The 26811-nt window shown below is 44.6% G+C and overlaps 2 protein-coding genes across 2 annotated transcripts in view; both read left to right on the plus strand.

The window, feature by feature from the left end:
• Nucleotides 1-18343, plus strand: part of LOC139389639 (tenascin-like) — an 86690-nt gene extending 68347 nt beyond the window's left edge. The window contains exons 13-24 of the mRNA XM_071136504.1: nucleotides 4120-4395; nucleotides 5754-5876; nucleotides 8337-8480; nucleotides 8978-9097; nucleotides 10912-11055; nucleotides 11444-11574; nucleotides 11860-11992; nucleotides 12365-12516; nucleotides 12797-12893; nucleotides 13077-13238; nucleotides 16066-16229; nucleotides 16393-18343. Coding sequence (XP_070992605.1) covers nucleotides 4120-4395; nucleotides 5754-5876; nucleotides 8337-8480; nucleotides 8978-9097; nucleotides 10912-11055; nucleotides 11444-11574; nucleotides 11860-11992; nucleotides 12365-12516; nucleotides 12797-12893; nucleotides 13077-13238; nucleotides 16066-16229; nucleotides 16393-16503 — 1757 coding nt within the window. The 3' untranslated portion in view covers nucleotides 16504-18343. The remainder of the gene's footprint in view (nucleotides 1-4119; nucleotides 4396-5753; nucleotides 5877-8336; nucleotides 8481-8977; nucleotides 9098-10911; nucleotides 11056-11443; nucleotides 11575-11859; nucleotides 11993-12364; nucleotides 12517-12796; nucleotides 12894-13076; nucleotides 13239-16065; nucleotides 16230-16392) is intronic.
• Nucleotides 18344-22222: 3879 nt separating this feature from the next.
• LOC139389959 (dual specificity testis-specific protein kinase 1-like) overlaps nucleotides 22223-26811 on the plus strand; it is a 47354-nt gene continuing 42765 nt past the window's right edge. Inside the window, exons 1-2 of the mRNA XM_071137010.1 lie at nucleotides 22223-22393; nucleotides 22896-22998. Coding sequence (XP_070993111.1) covers nucleotides 22968-22998 — 31 coding nt within the window. The 5' untranslated portion in view covers nucleotides 22223-22393; nucleotides 22896-22967. The remainder of the gene's footprint in view (nucleotides 22394-22895; nucleotides 22999-26811) is intronic.

A 26811-nucleotide genomic window follows, 5' to 3' on the forward strand; every position in this document is an offset into this window, starting at 1 on the left:
ACTCTGCTCCGCTCCCACACCCGCTCTGCTCCGCTCCCACATCCGCTCTGTTTCACTCCCACTCTGCTCCTCTCCCAGACCACTCTGCTCAACTCCCACACACGCTCTGCTCCGCTCCCACATCCGCTCTGCTCCGCTCCCACACCCACTCTGCTCCGCTCCCAGACCACTCTGCTCCCACACCCACTCTGCTCCGCTCCCAGACCGCTCTTCTCTGCTCCGCTCGGCTCCACTCTCAGACCGCTCTGCTCCTCTCCCAGAACGCTCTGCTCCTCTCCCAGAACGCTCTGCTCCTCTCCCAGACCGCTCTGCGTCTCTCCTACACCCGCTCTACTCCTTTCCCAGACTGCTCTACTCCTCTCGGCTCCACTCCCAGACTGCTCTGCTCCACTCCCAGACAGCTCTGCTCCTCTCCCAGACCGCTCTGCTCCTCTCCCAGACCGTTCTGCTCCTCTCCCACACCCGCTCTGCTACTTTCCCAGACTGCTCTGCTCCTCTCCCACACCCACTCTGCTCCTCTCCCACACCTTCTCTGCTCCTTTCCCAGATCACTCTGCTCCTCTCCCACACTCTCTCTGCTCCTCTCACAGACTGCTCTGCTCCTCTCCCAGACCGCTCTGCTACTCTTCCAGACCACTCTGCTCCTCTCCCAGACCGCTATGCTCTTCCTCCAGACCGCTCTGCTCCTCTCCCAGACCGCTCTACTCCTCTCCCAGACCGCTCTGTTCCGCTCCCACACCCGCTCTGCTTCGCTCCCACACCCACTCTGCTCCGCTCCCAGACCTCTCTGTTCCGCTCCCAAATCCGCTCTTCTTCGCTCCCACACCCACTCTGCTCCTCTCCCAGACCACTCTTCTCAACTCCCACAAACTCTCTGCTCCTCTCCCACATCCGCTCTGCTTCGCTCCCACACCCACTCTGCTCCTCTCCCAGACCACTCTGCTCCCAGACCACTCTGCTTCGTTCCCACACCCACTCTGCTCCTCTCCCAGACCACTCTGCTCCGCTCCCACACCCGCTCTGCTCCGCTCCCACATCCGCTCTGCTTCGTTCTCACTCTACTCCTCTCCCAGATCACTCTGCTCAACTCCCACACACGCTCTGCTCCGCTCCCACATCCGCTCTGCTTCACTCCCACACCCACTCTGCTCCGCTCCCACACCCGCTCTGCTCCGCTCCCACATCCGCTCTGTTTCACTCCCACTCTGCTCCTCTCCCAGACCACTCTGCTCAACTCCCACACACGCTCTGCTCCGCTCCCACATCCGCTCTGCTCCGCTCCCACACCCACTCTGCTCCGCTCCCAGACCACTCTGCTCCCACACCCACTCTGCTCCGCTCCCAGACCGCTCTTCTCTGCTCCGCTCGGCTCCTCTCCCAGACCGCTCTGCTCCTCTCCCAGAACGCTCTGCTCCTCTCCCAGAACGCTCTGCTCCTCTCCCAGACCGCTCTGCGTCTCTCCTACACCCGCTCTACTCCTTTCCCAGACTGCTCTACTCCTCTCGGCTCCACTCCCAGACTGCTCTGCTCCACTCCCAGACAGCTCTGCTCCTCTCCCAGACCGCTCTGCTCCTCTCCCAGACCGTTCTGCTCCTCTCCCACACCCGCTCTGCTACTTTCCCAGACTGCTCTGCTCCTCTCCCACACCCACTCTGCTCCTCTCCCACACCTTCTCTGCTCCTTTCCCAGATCACTCTGCTCCTCTCCCACACTCTCTCTGCTCCTCTCACAGACTGCTCTGCTCCTCTCCCAGACCGCTCTGCTACTCTTCCAGACCACTCTTCTCCTCAATATCATGCTCACATTGACACTGTGTCCTGGAGCCTGGTGTTGCGATTCCAGGGACTGCTGGAGTCTGGTGTTGGGATGCCAGGGACTGCTAGAGCCTGGTGTTGGGGTGCCAGGGAATGCTGGGGCTGGTGCACATGTTTCCACTTCTGGGTTGCATCCCAAATGGCACCCTATTCCCATAAATAGTGCACTACTTTTTTACCGGGGCCTCTATCACACTCTCTCCCTCCCTGCTTCCTTGACTGACTAGCTGCCCAGCTAAAGAAGCCCTGCTCCACTCCTAACGAAGAGTGACAGCTACCCGGGATTTGTGTGATATGGTTTTCATTTTCAACCACTTCTTCTCACAACAACTGCCTTGCGCAGTTCCCTCATTTCACGTCAGCCCAATCCTCTGGGTTCACACTGGCTCAGGCACCTAATGTTTGTTGTAGTATTCTAACGAGTTATGTCCCTGTATCTAGTCAGGCAGCACTGAGGCGGCACGGTCAGTCCACGGTCTATGTCTGACTGTCTGTCTCCCGGACAGAGCTACACCAGAAATACTTTAGAACCACCCTGGCCCATATTCCATCCATCTGTAGCTCTGAATCTCCAGGAAGCAGCTTTAGTTGTAATAAACTGCTGTCTGTATGGTGCAGATGGCCAGTCTGCTAGCACACCATCTCTCTCTGGCTGCTACAGCTATACACTCTAGCAGCTGTAGACTCTAGCAGCTGTAGACTCTAGAAGCTGTAGACTCTAGAAGCTGTAGACTCTAGCAGCTGTAGACTCTAGCAGCTGTAGACTCTAGCAGCTGTAGACTCTAGCAGCTGTAGACTCTGACAGATGTAGACTCTAACAGATGTAGACTCTAACATATGTAGACTAACCAATGTAAACTCAGCTGTAGACTCTAGCAGATGTAGACTAACCAATGTAGACTAACCAATGTAGACTCAGCTGTAGACTCTAGCAGATGTAGACTAACCAATGTAGACTAACCAATGTAGACTCTAGCAGATGTAGACTCTGACAGATGTAGACTAACCAATGTAGACTCAGCTGTAGACTCTAGCAGATGTAGACTCTAGCAGATGTAGACTCTAGCAGATGTAGACTAACCAATGTAGACTTAGCTGTAGACTCTAGCAGATGTAGACTCTAGCAGATGTAGACTCTAGCAGATGTAGACTCTAGCAGATGTAGACTAACCAATGTAGACTCAGCTGTAGAATCTAGCAGATGTAGACTCCAGCAGATGTAGACTCTAGCAGATGTAGACTAACCAATGTAGACTCAGCTGTAGACTCTAGCAAATGTAGACTCTAGCAGATGTAGACTCTAGCAGCTGTAGACTAACCAATGTAGACTAACCAATGTAGACTAACCAATGTAGACTCAGCTGTAGACTCAAGCAGCTGTAGACTCTAGCAGATGTAGACTCTAGCAGCTGTAGACTCTAGCAGATGTAGACTCTAACAGCTGTAGATACTCTAACAGCTGTAAACTCCTGTTGGCTCCACTCCTCTCCTTTTCATCAGGCATTATTAGCTACTGGTAACGACTAGTTTACACTGTTGTTTTTAGCATCTCTTTGTAAGCACAGACCCATCTGCAATGACGTAGTCACCCAGACTCTTAAAACTCTAGTCAAACCCTGACTTTCTGTCTCTTATGTTCCTTTTCTTCTGATAGATGACCTTCGTTTCAGTGTATTATGGAATTGATGCGCAAATCCCATGTACGTTATTTTTGCAGTCACAGCATCAATAAACTGAGGGTTGAATTTGATCACACTAGCTGGTGAATAACAACATACGTACCTGCACCAATAAAATACATATCTTTCCCTTCATGCTCACCACAGTGGCTGTGATAGGTACAAAAGTGGTATAAACATGTATAACTTACATCATTAATACTGGTGAAACACACGGTCAACATCTTCAGGAAAATAACAACTTTTAATTATTTTCATCTTGCAAACCTACTCTTCTCGTTTGACTCATATGGATCCCTAAATTGATATGGGAACTAGTATTTTATATTTTATTAGGATCCAAATGACCTACTGCTAAAGTAGCAGCTACTCCTCCTGGGGTGCGCAGAAAACACAACATAATAAAGAACACTAATAGACAAGTACATCACCAGGACAGATCTACATCTATTTCAAATAAGTATACACACTTTTATACATTTCTGCTTTCATGATCATGTGATTGTCTATAGTAAATACAATATGGAATAACTGTAAATGATCTTCTGTAATCTTCATAAGCACTTCCTAAAGTGCTCTTGAGGCCTAAAGAGGATGGAAACAACATGTCTTCCCTTATCACTCAGAAGCTGAACCCATCGTGGAGCATCTCTTGGTCTCCGACATCACCCCAGACAGCTGTAAAGTGGCCTGGTTGGCTGAAGAGAACCTCTTTGATAGTTTTGTCATTGTGATCAATGATACTAGCGATGACCTCGCTTCTCCGCAAGAGGTGGTGGTGCCCGGCGAGGAGAGAACAACAGTGCTTACTGAGCTAATTGACGACACAGAGTACGAAATTGAGCTGTATGGGGTAATTTCTGGACGGCATTCAGACTCTATCTCCGGGGTGGCCAAAACAGGTACATGGTATGACATCACACCAGCAATGGCGTAGGGCTGCTGGATAGATGATGCTAGGAATGTGTTCAGCATCTTTCAATATTGTAAACTATATTTTCTCTTTCTCCATGTTGTAAATAGGGTCAAAATGGGTCAATGTTTATACAATTATCTCATTTCTTTATCGTTGCAGTCGTTTTTGTTTACTAACCTGATAACATTCTGTCATAATATTTGTTCAAGGCAGCAATCTGCTAGAATTATAATTAACTTTGCAAATGGAAGTTATTAAGCCTATTTAATGGAGTCCTTAGGTTGTCATTAATGTTTTATTTAAACCAGCTTGGGCTGCCTTGTGTGTCTTGTGCCAAAACTGTGTGTGATGGGTCTCATGGGTTTTTTTTCTCATCCTCATCATGTCTGTTCAGTGTTCACTGTCCTGTCATTGTCTCGTCTGTCAGCTCTCCTGTGTGGTTCCAGTGGAATCATCCAGCAACCCTCTCCTCTAAAGCCAGCTCCAGTATATGTGAACCAACACACTCTGTCTGCCTGTCAGTGTAAACACAGAATTCAGCCTCTGATGGCCTCCTATTCATGGGGATACAGAGAACTGCTCAGGAGATTTATTCAACTCTTCACTTGCTCAGTTTTTTTGTCTCTATCTGTCAAGTTGTCTCCAATGTTGTCTTTGACTGTCCAGCCCCAATGGGGTTTGTCTAATTGTCTTTAGGGAAATTGTCTGTCTGTGTGTTGAGTGTCTGAATGGGTGTCTCTCTCTCTCTCTGGTCGTCCCCTGCCTTCTCTGGGGGTATGGCTTCACTCTCGGGTCCGATGGCCCTGATGCATGTTTCACTTTTGTGTGTCTGCAATGGGGGCAAGTTAATCTCCCCGTGTCGTGTCTGTCAAGGAAGATGCTGTGGCCCAGTGCTGACGACAGGCTCTGGGAGCCTTGGCTTCTTTGTCTGTGTCTGTTTCTCTTTCTCTACTTTAGTTGGTGGTTGTCAATAATGTGTATTTTCTGGGTAATTAAGGCATTAAAACAAATCCTATGGACGTTTTTAGGAATGGGATCTTTAGGAATCTTTAGTTGTGCTTTAGGGGTGTTTTCCTTTCTTTTGTCATTTATTTGGAAGCAGTAATCTTTTATTGAGAGATATCCTATGATCTGGAGCCATTCCCTTAAAGCATCTCAGAGTAGAAGTGCTGATTTAGCATTTGTCCATATGATCTTATTGATTATTATCTAAAAGGCAAAAATGATCTCCTACTCTGAGACACTTTGTGGTTCATTCCCCTTCACTTACAAACCTGCCCCTAAGTTCCTACCTGTCTTCTGTTTGTTTGGTGTCCTCTGTATCCTTATGTTCCCCTATGCCAGGGCTGGGCACACCCAAGGGCATCCATTTCTCTGATGTCACTGATACCTCGGCCATTGTACACTGGACAATCCCTAGGGCTCGAGTGGACAGCTACCATGTCACCTATGTCCCTGCTCAGGGAGGTGAGTACCTACAGACATACATACCTATACTGTACAGGCATATACTGTATATCTATGCTATATCTATAATATATATCTATATCTATGGTTTTCCCGAGTGGCGCTGGGGTCTAAGGCACTACATCGCAGTGCTAGAGGCATCATTACAGACACCTCAAATCCAGGCTGTATCACAACCGGCCGTGATTGGGTTTCCCATAGGATGGCGCACAATTGACCCAGCGTTGTCCATATTTGGCAGGTGTAGGCCGTCATTGTAAATAAGAATTTGTTCTTAACTGACTTGCCTAGTTAAATAAAGGTTAAATAAAATGAAAAAATATGTACTTATACTGTAGATACAGCTACACAAAAGTATGTGGACACCTGCTTGTTGAACATCTCATTCCAAAATCATGGGCATTAATATGGAGTTGATCCCCTTGTTATTGCTATAACAGCCTCCACTCTTCTGGGAAGGCTTTCCACTAGATGTTGGAACATTTCTGCGGGGACTTTAGTGAGGTCAAGCACTGATGTTGGGCAATTAGGTCTGGCACACAGTCAGCGTTCCAATTCATCCCAAAGGTGTTCGATGGTGTTGAGGTCAGGGCTCTGTGCAGGCCAGTCAAGTTCTACCATACCAGGCATTGTCATGCTGAAACAGGAAAGGGCCCTCCCCAAACTGTTGCTACAAAGTTGGAAGCACAGAATCGTTTAGAATGTACTTGTATGCTGTAGCGTTAAGATTTCCCTTCAGTGGAACAAAAGGGCCTAGCCCAAATAATGAAAAACAGCCCCAGACCATTTTTCCTCCTCCACTTTACAGTTGGCACTGTGCATTTGGGCAGGTAGTGTTCTCCTGGCATCCGCCAAACCCAGATTTGTCTGTTGGACTGCCAAATCGTGATGCTTGATTCATCACTCCAGAGAACGTGTTTCCACTGTTCCAGAGTCCAATGGCGGTGAGATTTACACCACTCCAGCCAACGCTTGGCATTACGCATGGTGATCTTAGTCTAGTGTGCTGCTCCTCTGCCATGGAAACTAATTTCATGAAGCTCCCAACGAACAGTTATGGTGTTGTCATTGCTTCTAGAGGCAGTCTGGAACTCATTAGTGAATGTTGCAACAGGACAGACAATTTTTACGCACTACGCTCTTCAGCACTCAGTGGGCCAGTTCTGTGAGTTTGTGTGGCCTCCCACTTCGTGGCTGAGCCCTTGTTCATCCTAGACTTTCCACTTCACAATAGCAGCACTTAGAGTTGACCGGGAAGCTCTAGAAGGGAAGAAATTTGAGAACTGACTTGTTGGAAAGATGACATCCTATGACTGTGCCAAGTTGAAAGTCACTGAGCTCTTCAGTTAAGCCATTCTCCTGCCAATGTTTGTCTATGGAGATTGCATGGCTGTGTGCTCGATTTTATACACCTGTCAGCAACCGGTGTGGCTGAATAGCCAAATCCACTAATTTGGCCATGCTGTATATATCTATACTGTGCATACATACATAACTATACTATACACTGAGTGTACAAAATATTAGGAACACCTTCCTAATACTGAGTTGCACCTCCTTTAGCCCTTAGAATAGCTTCAATTCATTGGTGCATGGACTCCACAAGGTGTCGAAATCATTTCATTGGGATGCTGGCTCATGTTGACTCCAATGCTTCCCACAGTTGTGTCAAGTTGGCTGAATGTCCTTTGGGTGGTGGACCATTCTTGATACATACGGGAAGCTGTTAAGCATGAATAACCCACAAACTGGTGCGCCTGGCACCTACTACCATACCCTGTTCAAAGGCACTTCAATATGTTGTCTTACCCATTCACCCTCTGAATCCATGTCTCAATTGTCTCAAGGCTTAAAAGTCCTTCTTTAACCTGTCTCCTCCTCTTCATCTACACTGATTGAAGTGGGTTTAACAAGTGTCATCAATAAGGGATCATAGCTTTCACCTGGATTTACCTAGTCAGTCTGTCATGGAAAGAGCAGGAGTGCTTAATGTTTTGTATACTCAGCGTATATACTATACTATACATACATTGGCTGCAAACCAGAGGAAACACATTTGCATGTGTGGTGTGGTCACATGGAATTTATTTTATCATTTTACAATAAATAAGGTAGGATTTTGGAGTCTCAGTAGAGAGAACAAATTATTCTGTGGAATTCTATTCTAGTCTTCTTCTTCCCTCTAGTGGCTGTTCTGTCTCTGTGAGGTGTTGTGGCAGTTTGAAGTGCAACCCAACACAACTTTGATGTGAACTGCTTCACTACTGGTTCACTCTTTTACTGGTTTGCTACTTGACGATACAACTTATTATTTGTGATATGGATTGAATAAATAATAGCCAATACAGAATTGGACGTCTGACCAAAACATGTCCTATAATTCATTATTGATTCTATATAATTCCATGTCATTTGATGGTCTGACTGATCTTGTCCCTTTCTTCACGTGTATGTATGCAGGTGCTCCTCAGACTGTGACAGTGGGTGGCACTGAGTCTCAGAAGGTGCTGTCCAACCTGACCCCTGGAGTGACCTACCAGTTGACAGTCATCTCTGTGAAGGGACAGAAGGAGAGTGAGCCTGGCTCCAGCAGCGTCACCACAGGTGTGTGTCACACCTGTCAAAACACAAGGGATGCATCCCAAATGGCACCCTATTTAGTGCACTACTTTGGACCACAGCACTATAAGCCCCTGTCAAAAGTAATGCACCAAAAAGGGAAAAGGGTGCCATTTGGGACATAGCGTTTGGAGTATGGTAACAAGAGCCTACATACACATACAACACCAAAACAATAATAACTTAGTCTTTGTATGCCCTGCAGACAAAATGTGATATATTCAATACAATTAAACAAAGCATCAAATGTTGATGGTGACAACCAAGTTGGTGATAGGTCTATAAAGGCTGAGCACGAAGCCCATTGTGAAAGCTGTTAGTGAGTACAGATGGAGCATGGCTGGGGGTGGATAGGTTTCCTGCTTCCTTACAACAGAAGACAATGGCTCTGTCCTTGGGGAGGTGTTTGATGTGGCTCTGCTCAGGGTAACCACATTGCGTGTGTGCGTCTGTGTGTGTCCCGTGTGTGTTCTATCTGACAGCTCTGGACAAGCCCCGTGGCCTGACTGTAGTCAACATCAATGACACAGATGCTCTGCTCCACTGGCAGCCTTCCATTGCCACTGTAGACGAATATGTCATCACCTACAGCGCAGACACTGGTAGGGTATCGCACACACACACCATCTGGATGTACTATACTCTATATTACCAGGGCTTATAGGAGAAAATGCATTGCATTCACCTTCATTGTTTTCATTTAATATCCTTACAGACAGATGTTGATCTGGTTGTTAATGTCTCTATCAATCCCTGTCCTGGTCTCTGTCACTGTCTCTGTCCCTGTTGCTGTCTCTGTTTTTGTCTCTGTCCCTGTCCCTGTCTTTGTCTTTATTTCTATAGCTGTCTTTGTCTCTGTCTTTGTATGTCTCTGTCCCTATCTCTGTATGTCTCTGTTCTTGTCTTTATTTCTATATCTGTCTTTGTCCCTGTCCCTGTTTCTATTTCTTTATCTGTCTCTGTCTCTGTCCCTGTCTCTGTCTTTATTTATAAAACTGTGTTTGTCTCTGTCCCTGTTTCTATTTCTATATCGGTCTCTGTCTTTATTTCTATATCTGTCTCTGTCTCTGTTTCTATTTCTATATCTGTCTCTGTCTCTGTTTCTATTTCTGTCCCTGTCTCTGTCTCTGTATCTGTCCCTGTCTCTGTCTTTATTTTTATTTCTATATCTGTCTCTATCTCCGTATCTGTTCCTGTCTCTGTCTTTATTTATATTTCTATATCTGTCTCTGTATCTGTCCCTGTCTCTGTCTTTATTTCTATTTCAATATCTGTGTCTGTCTCTGTCCCTGCCTCTATTTCTGTCCCTGCCTCTGTCCCTGCCTCTGTTTCTATGTTTGTCTCTGTCTCTGTTTCTGTCCCTGCCTCTATTTATATGTCTGTCTCTGTCTCTGTGTCTGTCTCTGTCCCTGCCTCTATTTCTATGTCTATCTCTGTCTCTGTGTCTGTTTCTGTTCCTGCCTCTATTTCTATATATATCTCTGTATCTGTGTCTGTCTCTGTCTTTATTTCTATATATGTGTCTGTCTCTGTCTCTGTTTCTGTCCCTGCCTCTATTTCTATATCTGTCTCTGTATCTGTCCCTGCCTCTATTTCTATATCTGTCTCTGTATCTGTCTCTGTTTCTGTCTTTATTTCTATATATGTCTCTGTCTCTGTGTCTGTTTCTGTCCCTGCCTCTATTTCTATATATGTTTCTGTCTCTGTGTCTGTTTCTGTCCCTGCCTCTATTTCTATATATGTTTCTGTCCCTGCCTATATTTCTACATATGTCTTTGCCCTGTCTTTGTCCCTGTCTTTGTCTATATTTATATTTATATATATATATATGTTTATGTCCCTGTCTCTATGTCCCTGTCTCTGTATCGTTCTCTGTCTCTGTCCATGTCCTGGTCTCTGTCCCTGTCCCTGTCCCTGTCCCTGTTTCTATGTATGTCCTTGTATCTGTCACTGTTTCTATCCCTGTGTCTATATCTGTCTTTGTCCCTGTCTTTGTCCCTGTCCCTGTCTCCGTCCCTGTCCCTGACTCTTTCCCTGCATCTGTCTCTGTCCCTGTCACTGTCTATATCTGTCACTGTCTATATCTGTCTTTGTCCCTGTCTTTGTCCCTGTCTCTGTCCCTGTTCCTGTCCCTCTCTCTGTTTATATTAATATTTATGTATCTGTCCCTGTCTCTGTCCCTGTCTCTGTCCCTGTCTCTGTCCCTGTCTCTGTCTCCTTCCATGTCTGTTTCTCTGTCCCTTTCTCTGTCCCTTTCTCTGTCCCTGTCTCTGTTCCGGTCCCTGTCCCTGTCCCTGTCCCTCTCTCTGTCTCTGTCCCTGTCTCTGTCCCTGTCCCTGTTCGTATCCCTGTCCCTGTCTCTGCCTCTATCTCTATCTCTGTCTCCTCACTGTTTCTGTGTGTTCTGTGTGTGCAGTTGTCCCAGTGATGGAGAGAGTGTCTGGAAACATTGTGGAGTTTGAGATTACCTCCTTGACCCCTGCCACCCACTACACTGTCAAGGTCTACGCCATGAGAGCGGCTGCTAAGAGCGCCGCCACCACCACTGAGTTCACCACTGGTGGGTATATGGCCTAGGGGAGGCTGGACCTTCCCTCCCACACACACATCCAAACAGCAGCTTTGATTAGTGCCTACGATTTTATTGTGAAACTGCTATGAAGCTGTATGCTCATTCAATTGTGGATCAACAACAGAACAGATCAAATTCAAACCGAACAGGCAGACATTCATACAAAGCACTAATCTCTTTCTCCCTACTGCAGTTTCAGTATTTTCTGGCCCACTAACCCTACAGGTTACATAACTGTTATTTGTATGTTTAAAATGTACCTTTTCTACCCCGTACCCTTTCAAACAGACAACCTGAACCTGGAAACAGAAGATTTAAAGAAGGTGAAGTACTCTGTCTGAACGGGGGTTTTAGACCACTGTGTTCTCTCCCCTAGATGTAGATGCCCCTCAGGACCTGACAGCCAGTAGCATCCAGACAGAGAACGCCATGTTGACCTGGAAGGCCCCACGCGCTGACATCACCGGCTACATCCTCAGCTTTGAGTCAGCTGACGGCACAATCCGGGTCAGTGGTTGTCTGCATGGTGGAACCATAGAATTAAAATGATGAGAAGAACATTCCTTCCTTGGTCAGATAAAGTATGGTTTTGTCCAAGAGGACATGATGATGCATCTTTGGGGAGTGTAAGAAAAAGCATTGATAATACACGTTTGGGATCTAGAAAGGCATTATATACTTCTAAATCCAATGAGTCCCAAATGGCATCCTTTTCCCCATGTAGTGCACCCTAATGTATTAATAATGACGTATCTCTGACATTCTGACTGCTGGGTTGTGTTGTTCCTCCAGGAGGTTGTCCTGAGCCCCACAGCCACGTCCTACAACATGGCCCAGCTGAGTGCCTCCACTGAGTACTCCGTCAGACTGCTGGCCATCGCAGGGCCCAAGAGGAGCAGAGTCATCACCACTGTCTTCACCACCAGTGAGTGTTACCACAGTGATGTTGGTAGTCTGCCAACTCCAGACCGAACATACCCACTGGCAATAGGCTTAGGAATCCAGCCTCGGACTCTACTCTCTGTTTCCCTTTGGATTTGCCCCTGTCCTTCCAATTTGGCACCGCCCATAAACCATAAAATACAAAAGTATATATTTTTAGAAAAAAACATGTTACCATAGCGACCCTCTGCTCTGTTCACCACCCAGTGTGATAATCTCTGTCCCTTCTTTATTCATCTTCAGCTTAGAGTTTGCTGGGCAGCCGGAGCTGTTTAGTAACTCATCTTCCGTGTTTGCGTGTGCGTGTGTGCGTGCGTGCGTGTGCGTGTGTGTGTGTGTGTGTGTGTGTGTGTAGTTGGTGTGCTGTACAAACACCCCAGGGACTGCTCCCAGGCCTTGCTGAATGGAGACACAGCCTCTGGTGTCTACACAATCTACCTGGGTGGAGATGAGAGTCAGCCCATACAGGTCTACTGTGACATGGCCACAGATGGAGGTGGATGGATTGTAAGTCACTGGCTACTAGTATACTGTACAACCCAACTCCAAACCTTATTGATTCAGATCATAGGTGGCTGGTGAATGGAGAACAGCTCAGAGTAATGACTGGAATGGAATGAACAGATTCAAACACCTGCATGGTTTCCGTTCTGTTCCAGGCGTTCCTATGAACCTGTCACCCCATTTAAAGTGAAACCAGGCTACACTGATTCAGATGACATGTAATTTAGTGTAATGGATCCTAGGGTTATATAATGAGCGATCTGGTGTTTGTCCCATCATACAGGTGTTTCTCAGACGGCAGAGTGGTAAACTGGAGTTCTTCCGCAACTGGAGGAACTACACTGCTGGCTTCGGTGACATGAACGACGAATTCTGGCTCGGTATGCTCATATTATGGAAGATATTATAGATCAACACATTTATTGATTTATTTGAATCCATTTAAGGTATATGAGTACTGTATTTGAATAAACTGTCCTCTTTTCCCCTATCATTTGTTACATATCATGACTAAAAAGTCCTCAGAAATTATTGTAAATCCCAACTGTCATATTTTCCCACAGGCCTGTCAAACCTCCATAAGATCACTGTAGTGGGACAGTACGAGCTGCGTGTAGACCTCAGAGACAAGGGGGATGTAGCCCATGCCCAGTACGACAAGTTCTCCATCTCTGATCCCCGCAGTCGCTACAAGGTCCACGTTGGAGGGTACAGTGGTACCGCAGGTAAGACTTGCTTCTCTACAACCATTAGATAGCTAGTACAAAGTCCAATGTGTGTCGGAAATGGCACCCTATTCCCTATATGGACAACTACAGGGGTCATAGGGCACTGGTCAAAAGGGTGCCATTTGTGGACACACAAAAAGTTAGAATAGATCTAAGTAATAAAGTAAGTATTGTTATTAGGCGCCGACAGAGATGGCCGCCTCGCTTCGCATCCTAAGAAACTATGCAGTTTTTTATTTTTTTACGTGTTATTTCTTACATTGGTACCCCAGGTCATCTTAGGTTTTATTACATACAGTCGAGAAGAACTACTGAACATAAGAGCAGCGTCAACTCACCGTCAGTACGACCAAGAATATGACTTTCGCGAAGCGGATCTTGTGTTCTGCCTTTCACCCAGGACAACGGAATGGATCCCAGCCGGCGACCCAAAAAAAACGACTTCATAAAAGGGGGAAACGGAGCGGTCTTCTGGTCAGACTCCGGAGACGGGCACATCGTGCACCACTCCCTAGCATTCTTCTCGCCAATGTCCAGTCTCTTGACGAACAAGGTTGATGAAATCCGAGAGGGACATCAGAGACTGTAACGTTCTTTGCTTCACGGAAACATGGCTCACTGGAGAGACGCTATCGGAGTCGGTGCAGCCAGCTGGTTTCTCCACGCATCGTGCAGACAGAAACAAACATCTTTCTGGTAAGAAGAGGGGCGGGGCGTATGATTCATGGTTAACGTGACGTGGTGTGATCATAACAACATACTCAAGTCCTTCTGTTCACCTGATTTAGAATTCCTCACAATCAAATGTTGACCGCATTATCTACCAAGGGAATTCTCTTCGATTATAATCACAGCCGTATATATTCCACCCCAACCAGACACAACGATGGCTCTGAACGAACTTTATTTGACTTTGCAAACTGGAATTCATTTATCCGGAGGCTGCATTCATTGTAGCTGGGGATTTTAACAAGGCTAATCTGAAAACATTTTATCAGCATATCGATTGCGCAACCAGGGCTGGAAAATCCTTGGATCACTGCTATTCTAACTTCCGCGACGCATATAAGGCCCTGCCCCGCCCTCCTTTCGGAAAAGCTGACCACGACTCCATTTTGTTGATCCCTGCCTACAGACAGAAACTAAAACAAGAAGCTCCCGCGCTGAGGTCTGTTCAACGCTGGTCCGACCAATCTGATTCCACAGTCCAAGACTGCTTCCATCACGTGGACTGGGATATGTTTTGTATTGCGTCAGACAACAACATTGACGAATACGCTGATTCGGTGAGCGAGTTTATTAGAACGTGCGTTGAAGATGTCGTTCCCATAGCAACGATTAAAACATTCCCAAACCAGAAACCGTGGATTGATGGCAGCATTCGCGTGAAACTGAAAGCCCGAACCACTGCTTTTAATCAGGGCAAGGTGACCGGAAACATGACCGAATACAAACAGTGTAACTATTCCCTCCGCAAGGCAATCAAACAAGCTAAGCGTCAGTATAGAGACAAAGTAGCCTCCAACTCAATCATCAAGTTTGCGGACGACACAACAGTGGTAGGCTTGATTACCAACAACGACGAGACGGCCTACAGGGAGGAGGTGAGGGCCCTCGAAGTGTGGTGTCAGGAAAATAACCTCACACTCAACGTCAACAAAACTAAGGAGATGATTGTGGACTTCAGGAAACAGCAGAGGGAACACCCCCCTATCCACATCGATGGAACAGTAGTGGAGAGGGTAGTAAGTTTTAAGTTCCTCGGCGTACACATCACAGACAAACTGAATTGGTCCACCCACACAGACAGCACTGTGAAGAAGGTGCAGCAGCGCCTCTTCAACCTCAGGAGGCTGAAGAAATTCGGCTTGTCACCAAAAGCACTCACAAACTTCTACAGATGCACAATCGAGAGCATCCTGTCAGGCTGTATAACCGCCTGGTACGACAACTGCTCCGCCCACAACCGTAAGGCTCTCCAGAGCGTAGTGAGGTCTGCACAACGCATCACCGGGGGCAAACTACCTGCCCTCCAGGACACCTACACCACCCGATGTCACAGGAAGGCCATAATGATCATCAAGGACAACAACCACCCGAGCCACTGCCTGTTCACCCCGCTATCATCCAGAAGGTGAGGTCAGTACAGGTGCATCAAAGCTGGGACCGAGAGACTGAAAAACAGCTTCTATCTCAAGGCCATCAGACTGTTAAACAGCCACCACTAACATTGAGTGGCTGCTGCCAACACACTGACTCAACTCCAGCCACTTTAATAATGGGAATTGATGGGAAATTATGTAAAATATATAACTAGCCACTTTAAACAATGCTACCTAATATAATGTTTACATACCCTACATTATTCAGCTCATATGTATATACTGTACTCTATATCATCTACTGCATCTTTATGTAATACATGTATCACTAGCCACTTTAACTATGCCACTTTGTTTACATACTCATCTCATATGTATATACTGCACTCAATACCATCTACTGTATCTTGCCTATGCCGCTCTGTACCATCACTCATTCATATATCTTTATGTACATATTCTTTATCCCCTTACACTTGTGTCTATAAGGTAGTAGTTTTGGAATTGTTAGCTAGATTACTTGTTGGTTATTACTGCATTGTCGGAACTAGAAGCACAAGCATTTCGCTACACTCGCATTAACATCTGCTAACCATGTGTATGTGACAAATAAAATTTGATTTGATTTGAGGGTGAAGTGAGCAAGTATTCAACCTAAGCCTCCTTTCTGAAGTCTGTTAAGTTTGGTTCCTGCTTAAAGCTCTCTCTGCTTCCCCCTGTAGGTGATTCTATGACCTACCACCATGGTCGCCCATTCTCAACCTACGACCATGACAATGACATCGCAGTCACCAACTGTGCCCTGTCCTACAAGGGTGCCTTCTGGTATAAGAACTGCCATCGCGTCAACCTTATGGGACGATATGGCGATGACAGTCACAGCAAGGTGAGAGAACATATACTTGAAGATTCAATACTAGCAGTAATTTCTGTTTTCAAAAATACTGCTGTAGTACAGTGTTGACTTTGAAAAGATAAGAGAGGAAATTCAAGGCATTTGTGTTAATAATATCAACCCCTCGCTACTAATATTACTGTGTGTTCTTCAGGGAGTGAACTGGTTCCATTGGAAAGGCCATGAGCACTCCGTTGAGTTTGCTGAGATGAAGATCAGGCCATCCAACTTCAGGAACTCTGAGGGAAGGAGAAAACGATCGTAAACCAACCAACCGATCCGCGCTACGACCCATCTCCTCGTGACCCCTGAACCTGTCCACCATCCTCTGCCACTGCTGATTCCAGGTCTGCATCCCAAATGGCATTATATTCCCCATAAAGTGCACTGCTTTTGACCAGGGCCAGTAGCGCTCTGGTCAAAGTGGTGCACTAAATAGAGAATAGGGTGCCATTTGGGACACATCCCACAATTCTCTGCAGCTACCAAAGCCACTGCTAAGAGCCCAGCCACCTCAAACTACACCCCTCCTCTTGCTCAATCACAGAACTAAGCACAGATACAGTAAAAATGTACTACAAATCCCACTTTCCAACCCCTTGATACAAAATGGTTAGGTGCAGTATAAATAGTGTCAATGCCAAATTGATGTGGAAAAATATGGATTTACACGTCACAAAGTAAACCCACAGATTATACTTGCACCAAAGAGAGTATAACATTTAAATCCCAAGTATAAAGCATTTGTTTCTTTCTTGTCACTATCATGTTACGGTCACATCACTCAGTGGAGGGGTGCATTTGAGTCTGGTCTGAGGTATTAACATGTAGAATACTGATGTTTTCTGCCTCTACAGTGTATCCATCTCCTCCAACCACAGTAGGCCATTAGAGTGTTTGCCAGGGTTGGGGTCAGTTCGTCTTGAAGGCAGTCAATTTAGAAAGTGATTTGAATGTAAAATAAAAAAAATCTAACAACTTTTTAAATATATTGACATTTAAAAAAAAAATGTTTATTGAGTAGTCATTGAGAATAATCCTCTTTTTAAAATATTGAATTGGAATTTCAGTTTACTTCCTGAATTGACTGCCTTCAATTCGAATTGACTCCAACCCTCGTGTTTGCAGAGATGGCATGGTATACCTTTAAACTGGATTATAGAAATGATATTCTTTGAATAACACACCACCCACCAAGAGCACATACCTTCAATTCAATCATCTGGATGGAAGTGGTTATTGATCAAAAAGGTTCTCCACATAAACCGCACAACTCATTCAAATGTAAAATATCTTTGTAAAGTGGAGAGAGCTCACAGAGAAAGGCTGTCTCATTCATTAGTCTATGTGTGACTCATTCTTTTTCACTTTATGATTCCCTCTCTCTCGAAATCCCTTCTTCACCTCAACCTGCAAACTGTCTTCTGAAACGATATGGGCAGAATAAATGGCATTCTGAATAAAGCTAATCTGCTTCATCCCACACACAGGATGAATGACATGAGGTGTTTCCATTGATTGTGTGGGCTATACAGGCACTGTGCAATTGTCTCTTACACATGCAACTGAGCTAGTACTACTTTTTCCACCAGCTATCATGCATTAGCTGAAGGACACAGAGAATTCTGTTTGATTTGTTTTCTATTTCCTAAAAAATCCAAGGCAGGACCTACAGTCCAATAAACAATGAAATGGTGGGTGATTGTTACATTTTTGCTAAATGGGAAATACTTATATGGATGCAACAGGAGTCAGAGGAATATTGTGATGAAATATAGAAGATATGGATGCTTAAAATAGGCCAATGGCCAATTCCAATTGACATTGTAAGGTCGTAGTGTTTACTTTGCTGAGAAACATCTATTTGGTCAGACCAAAATGAACTAGAGAGAAGTTCTTCTTGTTCTGTTCTGTTCTCCCCCTCCCCCTGCTATGCCAGGAGACGAAACCACTGAGATCCCCTCCCCATGAAATACCTGTGTAAATTCAAGTTTTTTAAATACTTGTTTTGTTTTTTGATTTTTGATTGTTTATAACTGGGTGAACAACAGGTGTTTCTCTGTAGCCCGTATTACAATAATAAAAAAAAGGTTTGTTTAAAAATGTCGAGTCTAATATCTTTCTGAAGACAAATGTTTCATAATGCAATAAGTCACTGTCAATTTGTTTTTACACTGCATATTGGTTTAATATTGGCAGTTGGCTCGTCCATAGCTCTCCGATGCATAAATGTGAAGGAACCATATTGACAGTCTCTATATAGCCTATCTTAGACAGGAGCTATTTATTGCACAGAGAAGATGTACACATCACAGTACTGAATAAGATTCTATGTTTTCATTGTGCACACATGTAGGTTTATGGTTTTACTTGTAAGCCTACTATATTTGTGTTGTCTTACAGACAAGAAACTTAGTCAAATAACATAATAGGAAAATAACATGATAGAACAGCTCACTTTTCCGTATGCCACAATAGTCACTGTCACTGGATTTAAACCACATGAGTTGCTGGGTATTTGGGGTGGCTTCCAGAAAGGCCATCTTACCTGCTGATGTCTCATCAAGTCTTTCTTATGCACTAAAAGTAAAAACTACAACTAGGACATTGTTGTAAAGAATGTGCATCGAGGCAATGTTTTTTTCAAGTCATACGCAATATCCTGAACTTGACTGGTGTTTGTTGGTAAAATTAGGTAAAAGGTTAATTATCGACCTTACTAGGTTTAAAATGTTGTTGATGTAAAATGAGATAGAATCATGCCGAACAGCAGCAAAGACCTGTAGTTCCACTTTATGAGCAGCTGATGGCAGCGTTTACCCACTTTCCTATAACGAGGTGGAAGTGAACAGATCAGCATCAAATCAATCAAATTGTATTGGTCACATACACATATTTAGCAGATGTTATTGTCAGTGTTGAGAAATGCTTGCATCACTGTTCAATTGAGTGGTGTATTATGGAAAGAATATCATTAAACGTCATTCTTTTATCATATTAATTGGAGTGCAAACATATCATAAAACAAAATGAATCTGTCCAATTACTACTTCAGAAAATGCATTCTACATTCGGGACAGTATATTTTCCTCGTCGGCACTGAAAAGTGTTACTCTACAAGTATGCTATACTCCGAATTCATCTGGCTCTATCTTTAATGCAATTTAATTTAACTGAGAAATGTACTTGTTTGATGTTTACGAGCATTTTCGCTACACCCGCAATAACATCTGCTAAATATGTGTATGTGACCAATAAAATCTGATTCAATTTGATTTGTTATACATTTAGCAATCCATGTCATCATTATTAAATGTTTGTTGTTGATGACTGTTATGTAACGTAATTGCTTTGAGAAAACAATGAAGTAACGAAGAAAAATGAAGATGCTGTGTAATTACCGGGTGGTTGGATGGTGAAATGATGATAGAATGATATAATCTCTCTGTAGAAGTAGAGAGATGTGTCAGTGTGTGGGATCAGAAATAGGCTGATGATTCATGAACACTAGAGTGCAGCCTGGCTCTCTCAGCCAACTTGCAGCAGATGGCTGACTAACAGTAAAACTGGAAGACCAGTCACACTAACTATAGAACAATAAGACAGTGAGAAACAACAAGTTTCAGCCATTCTTTGATATGTTACTCTTCCTTTCCCCCTGTTATAATAATTTCATTCCCACACTCTCAGAGGGAGTTTATGCTTAGACTGGTGCACTCAAGCCTGTAAAACAAACGTGTTCCTCCCTATCATCCAATGTCTTCATGCAATCTCTGTTTGACTTGACAATGTTCCTAGAAATATAGCTGGTTCATATAACGCATGTGTGTAACATTAAATATATGGTCCCATATAGCTCAGTTGGTAGAGAATGGTGTTTGCAACACCAGAATAATGGGTTAAATTCCAGGACTACCAATATGTCAAATGTGTGCATGCATGACTGTACATTTCTTTGGATAAAAGCGTCTGCTAAATGACATATTATTATATACAGTACAAGTCAAAGTTTGGACGCACCAACTCATTCCAGGGTTTTTCTTTATTTTTCCTATTTTCTACATTGTAGAATAGCAGTAAAGACATCAAAACTATGAAATAACACATATGGAATCATGTAGTAACCAAAAAGGTGTTTTAAAAAATCTAAATATATTTTATATTTGACATTCTTCACTCTTTGCCTTGATGCCAGCTTTGCACACCCCACACCATCACACCTCCTCCTCCATGCTTCATGGTGGGAACCACACATGGGGAGATCATCCGTTCACCTACTCTGCTTCTCACAAAGACACGGCGGTTGGAAACAGAAATCTCAAAGGACTCAACAGAACAAAGGACAGATTTCACTGGTCTAATGTCCACTGTTCGTGTTTCTTGGCCCAAGCAATTCTCTTCTTCTTATTGGTGTCCTTAAGTAGTGGTTTATTTGCAGCATTTCGACCATGAAGGCCTGATTCACACAGTCTCCTCTGAACAGTTGATGTTGAGATGTGTCTGTTACTTGACCTCTGTGAAGCATTTATTTGGGCTGCAATCTGAGGTGCAGTTAACTCTAATGAACTTATCCTCTGCATCAGAGGTACCTCTGGCTCTTCCTTTCCTGTGGCAGTTCTCATGAGAGCCAGTTTCATCATATCGCTTGATGGTTTTTGCTACTGCACTTGAATAAACTTTCAAAGTTCTTGAAATTTTCCGGATTGACTGACCTTTATGTCTTAAAGTAATGATGGACTGTCATTTTTCTTTGCTTACTTGAGCTGTTCTTGCCATAATATGGACTTGGTATTTTACCAAATAGGGCTGTCTTCTGTATACCACACCTCCCTTTTCACAACGTATTGGTTCAAATGCATTAAGAAGGGAAGAAATTCCACAAATTAACTTTTAACAAGGCACACCTGATAATTGAAATGCATTCCAGGTGACTACCTCATGATGCTGGTTGAGAGAATGCCAAGAGTGTGCAAAGCTGTCATAAGGGCAAAGGGTGGCTACTTATTTTGATTCATTTAACACCTTTTTTGGTCACTGTGTAACGGATGTGAAACGGCTAGCTTAGTTAGCAGTGTGCGCTAAATAGCGTTTCAATCGGTGACGTCACTTGCTCTGAGACCTTGAAGTAGTAGTTCCCCTTGCTCTGCAAGGGCCGCGGCTTTTGTGGAGCGATGGGTAACGATGCTTCGAGGGTGACTGTTGATGTGTGCAGAGGGTCCCTGGTTCGCGCCCGGGTACTGTTACATTGATGCTGTTGACCCGGATCACTGGTTGCTGCGGAAAAAGGAGGAAGGTCAAAAGGGGGATGAGTGTAACGGATGTGAAACGGCTAGCTTAGTTAGCAGTATGCGCTAAATAGCGTTTCAATCGGTGACGTCACTTGCTCTGAGACCTTGAAGTAGTAGTTCCCCTTGCTCTGCAAGGGCCGCGGCTTTTGTGGAGCGATGGGTAACGATGCTTCGAGGGTGACTGTTGATGTGTGCAGAGGGTCCCTGGTTCGCGCCCGGGTATGGGCGAGGGGACGGTTTAAAATTATACTGTTACAACTGCATGATTCCATATCTGTTATTACATCGTTTTGATGTCTTCACTATTATTCTACAATGTAGAAATAAGTACAAATAAAGAAAAACCCTGGAATGAGTAAGTGTGTCCAAACTTTTGACTGGTACTTTATATTACAGTATATACTGTGCTATTTACATCTTGTGCCTTATTCTCCTTATTGTACCTGCTGAATAAATACATGGGGAAAAAATAATTTATTTTCTATTGCATGATTACAAAGTAGCCAACAGCACAGCTGATCGGTGGCTATAATGTAGCTTCAAGCTTACAGAGTGGGTGGAGACTGAGTTGAGTGATATCAACCGACGTAATTACAGTTGGCTCCAAAGGCAACCCATCAAACATGAATTTCATCAAGACTGTTTCACCCCCGCTCCGCCGTGCAACAGCTTTCACACCCTGAGTGGCGAGTGCGTTGGTTGGAGTCTGAAGAGCCAAACTGCATACGGAAACAGTGCATAGCGCACCGAATTCGGATCCCTACGTAGCTAACGCAGTTCAAATATATCACTGTGTAGAATATAATCAATACATTTCTGGGGGAACACTTTACTCTTATAAACGAATTGGACTGTTGTTATAACGATGTAAGTACCACTTATACCGATCAAGTATGTGTTAAATGTGTGTTCAAGGTTGGAGTTTAGTTCAAGGATGGAGTTATAGCCTAAAGTTTCCCTTAATATTTTTCTAATAACAAGAGATCATTGATTGAAGAAGTGAATATTAGGCTACATACCAACAATGTATTGAATAGAATATCGTACTGGGCAAATGGCTGGCTCTTATTCCAAAATCAAGACTAATTTGTTAGTATTTGTCATAGCCTACCCTACTTTACTTATGTAATCCTGTTTTCATTTGTAATATTTGAATAGATATTTACAGAAATTACAGACAGGGCCAATGTTTCTATTCCTTGCATGGAAAATGTGAATGCAACAGCTGGCCTACTGATTATTTGTTTATGCCTGCCTTTAACGATGCCTGCATGAACGCAAAGCCTAATGTATGTCACAGTATAGTAACAGTCCTGGCTCTGTGTGTGTGTGTGTTTGATCATTGTTGCATGCATGTGGTTCTCCCCAGCTTCTGGATAAAGACTATAACTACTGGGTATTGCACTGACTGGCGGCCAGTGCATTTCCCCCGATCCCCAAGATGCATATGAATAGCTTATTAAATCAATGGAGTAAGTACTGTAACAACTGTTTCTTACCCCTCTTAATATTGCATTGAAAATGCTATGAAAATATACCCCAAGCGCATTATATGACATCTCTATCATATCATTAGGTTTTTGATGTTCCCATGACAACTATGTGTCATATAGAAATATTTCACAGTTTTACAGAAGTAGTGCATTGAATTTTTATCCTAAGCTCTATTTCTACTCTTAGTCATATGCCTTTGATTCCCGAGTGACTCCATCCATTACACTGAATTGTTTTATATCTTTCATTTTTCTAAGATGTTTTGCTGCTTGCCCGTGATTGTGATTATAGCATGTGTGCATGGAGCACCGTGCATTGAGTTTGATGTTGTTGATGATCAGCAGCTTTTGTAGATGTAATAACATTCTGTGTCATATAGATGTGTGTGTGTTTCTGTTTCCAAACCTGCACCATTCATTTGTGTCCCAAATGGCACCCTATTCTGTTATTCCCATTTACAGTGTGGCAGGTAGCCTGCTGCTTAAGAGTGATGGGCCAGTAACCAAAAGGTCGCTCATACGAATCCCTGAGCCGACTAGGTGAAAAATCTGTCAGTGCCCTTGAGCAAGGCACTTAACTCTAAGTGTTCCTGTAAATCTCTCTGGATATGAGGATACACAGGTGAAATAAAAATAAAAAACCATGTAAAAAGTACTTTTAACCAGAACCCTAGTCAAAAGTACTGCACTCAAGGGAATAGGGTGCCATTTGGGGCGCAGACTGAGTCTCTGATACAATGTGACTAAGTGTGTATAACTGTCTTGTCCTAATGTAGAAACTCCTCAGTATTGTGCGCTCCTATCCTAACCGTGTTCAGAAGTGTTGAGTCAGAGAAGTGTCCTACTATCCTACTATCTATCTATCTATCTTCCTTCTGTGGTTTGAAGATCAGAGACTCAATTCTCTGAACAGGCTCCAGGTGAATAAATTTGATGAGAGTGATGTACTGGCATGATAGAGACTTGAGCATCTAAAATAACCTTTGCTTTAAGGAATACCAGGGGCATACTAGAGTAGGAGTGCTGATCTAGGATCAGTCATTATAATCGAAAAGGCTAAGTGTATCCTTGATAAGAGCACTCCTACCCTGAGACCCTTTCTGAATATGGTCCTTGAAGATGTGCTGGGAATTTGAGTTTTCTGTTAAAGTGGTTGCTTATGGTTGTTAAGTGAATGATAACAGAAGCCATAGAGAATGTGAAGGACAGTGGAGGCTCCTCAGAGGAGGAAGAGGAGGACCCTCCTCCTCAGCGAATTTCATAAAAATAGAAATAGTGAAATATTATAAAAGTTATAATTGTTAGATAATATTATACAAAATATATTCACGTCACCAAAGAATTGATTAAAACACACTGTTTTGCAATGAAGGTCTACAGTAGCCTCAGTAGGACTCTGTAGGGTAGCACTATGGTGTAGCCAGAGGACAACTTGCTTCTGTCCTCCTCTGGGTGCATTGACGTCAATACAATACCTAGGAGGCTCATAGTTCTCTCCCCCTTCCATGGACTTAAACAGTAAATATGACAACTTCTGGAGGACGTCCTCCAACCTATCAGAGCTCTTGCAGCAAGCACTCTGTAGGGTAGCACTGTGGCGTAGCCAGAGGACAACTAGCTTCTGTCCTCCTCTGGGTGCATTGACTTCAATACAACACCTAGGAGGCTCATAGTTCTCTCCCCCTTCCATGGACTTAAACAGTAAATATGACAACTTCCGGAGGACGTCCTCCAACCTATCAGAGCTCTTGCAGCATGAACTGACATGTTGTCCACCCAATCAAAGGATCCGAAAATAAATCTAGTACTGAAAGCATAAGCTACAGCAAGCTAGCACTGCAGTGTATAAAATGTGGTGAGTAGTTCACTCAAACAGAGAGAGACAGTTTTTAACAAATTAATTTCTTACAAAATTAAGGAGAAGCAAGAGAGAAAGTGAGAGAGAAAGTGAGCTAGCCATATTTCGTAGTCTATTTTTTTCATGTCCACTCACTTAGCTAGCATCAAATGCAGCTACCTAGTTTAGCCTACTCAAACACCTGGCTCACAATGGAAGGGATGCTATGTTAGCTAACTGGCTATGGCTATCCAACACTGGAACTCTTCCAAGCCAAGGTAAGCTTTTGGTTTAATTAATTTATTGCCACCGAGGCCCGCCAGTCTAACTGCTAAACTGCTTGCTGCTGACTGTACGTGTACACTGTACTGCATGATTATAGAGGGTTTACTAACACGTTAGTTCTAGTAGCTATGTTGACTATGACGTCACAATAATGTAGGCTGTGTGTAGCAGTTAGCGGTCATGATATAAAGGTTTAGTACTGATATAAAGGTTTAGCAACCTCATGAAAGGTACAGGGAACATTTTAGTATCATATACATAGTAGCCTAAACCTGCCTCTGTTACATTGAGCTGGGTGAATGGAATATGAATGACAGCCATCCAATATGCTGCAATATAAATAAGGCTATTTTCAGGAGAGGGGAGTCAGGAGAGAGCAGTCAGGAGAGGGCAGTCAGGAGAGGGGAGTCAGGAGAGGGGAGTCAGGAGAGGGCAGTCAGGAGAGGGGAGTCAGGAGAGAGCAGTCAGGAGACGGGAGTCAGGAGAGAGCAGTCAGGAGAGAGCAGTCAGGAGAGGGGAGTCAGGAGAGGGCAGTCAGGAGAGGGGAGTCAGGAGAGAGCAGTCAGGAGAGAGCAGTCAGGAGAAGGCAGTCAGGAGAGGGGAGTCAGGAGAGGGCAGTCAGGAGAGGGGAGTCAGGAGAGAGCAGTCAGGAGAGAGCAGTCAGGAGAAGGCAGTCAGGAGAGAGCAGTCAGGAGAGGGGAGTCAGGAGAAGGGAGTCAGGAGAGGGGAGTCAGGAGAGGGCAGTCAGGAGAGGGGAGTCAGGAGAGGGCAGTCAGGAGAAGGCAGTCAGGAGAGGGCAGTCAGGAGAGAGCAGTCAGGAGAGGGGAGTCAGGAGAGGGCAGTCAGGAGAGGGCAGTCAGGAGAGGGTAGTCAGGAGAGGGCAGTCAGGAGAGGGTAGTCAGGAGAGGGGACTCAGGAGCGGGGACTCAGGAGAGGGCAGTCAGGAGAGGGGACTCAGAGGAGGGAGTCAGGAGAGGGGAGTCAGGAGAGGGGACTCAGGAGAGGGCAGTCAGGAGAGGGGACTCAGGAACGGGGACTCAGGAGAGGGAAGTCAGGAGAAGGGCAGTCAGGAGAGGGCAGTCAGGAGAGGGGACTCAGGAGCGGGGACTCAGGAGAGGGCAGTCAGGAGAGGGGACTCAGGAGCGGGGACTCAGGAGCGGGGATTCAGGAGAGGGGACTCAGAGGAGGGAGAGGCTGGCATGAAGGGACCTTTGAATCCCACTTCTTTCTCTGTGTTTGTTGTTGTTTATGATGATGTAATCAGAGGGGTTGAATCTTTCTGCCTGTCCTCCTCAGAATCAGGATTACAAAAGTAGTGGGAAAATAGAGTGAGTTACAACAAGTATATGTTGGTGGTTGCATCCAAACGGTACCCTATTCCATTTTATAGTGCACTACTTTCTAGCAGAGTCATGTGGTCACTGGTCAAAAGTTGTGTACTGTAAAAGGATTAGAATGCCATTTGCGATGCAGGCGTTCTGTCCGATTGACTTCATAGCCTTAGCCTCTTATCTCACACAGATGTTGTCACTGTGTGCTGTAAAGACTTGCTCACATCACACCAAATGTGGATCAGCTAGCTGTGTTTTAGGGATCACCCACTGTAGACGTTTTACTGGCAACATTTTTCATGGGATTCCACATGGTAAACCGATGTACATTCGGTTTGC

The sequence above is a fragment of the Oncorhynchus clarkii genome, chromosome 30 (assembly GCF_045791955.1).
Source record: "Oncorhynchus clarkii lewisi isolate Uvic-CL-2024 chromosome 30, UVic_Ocla_1.0, whole genome shotgun sequence".
Classification (NCBI taxonomy): domain Eukaryota; kingdom Metazoa; phylum Chordata; class Actinopteri; order Salmoniformes; family Salmonidae; genus Oncorhynchus; species Oncorhynchus clarkii.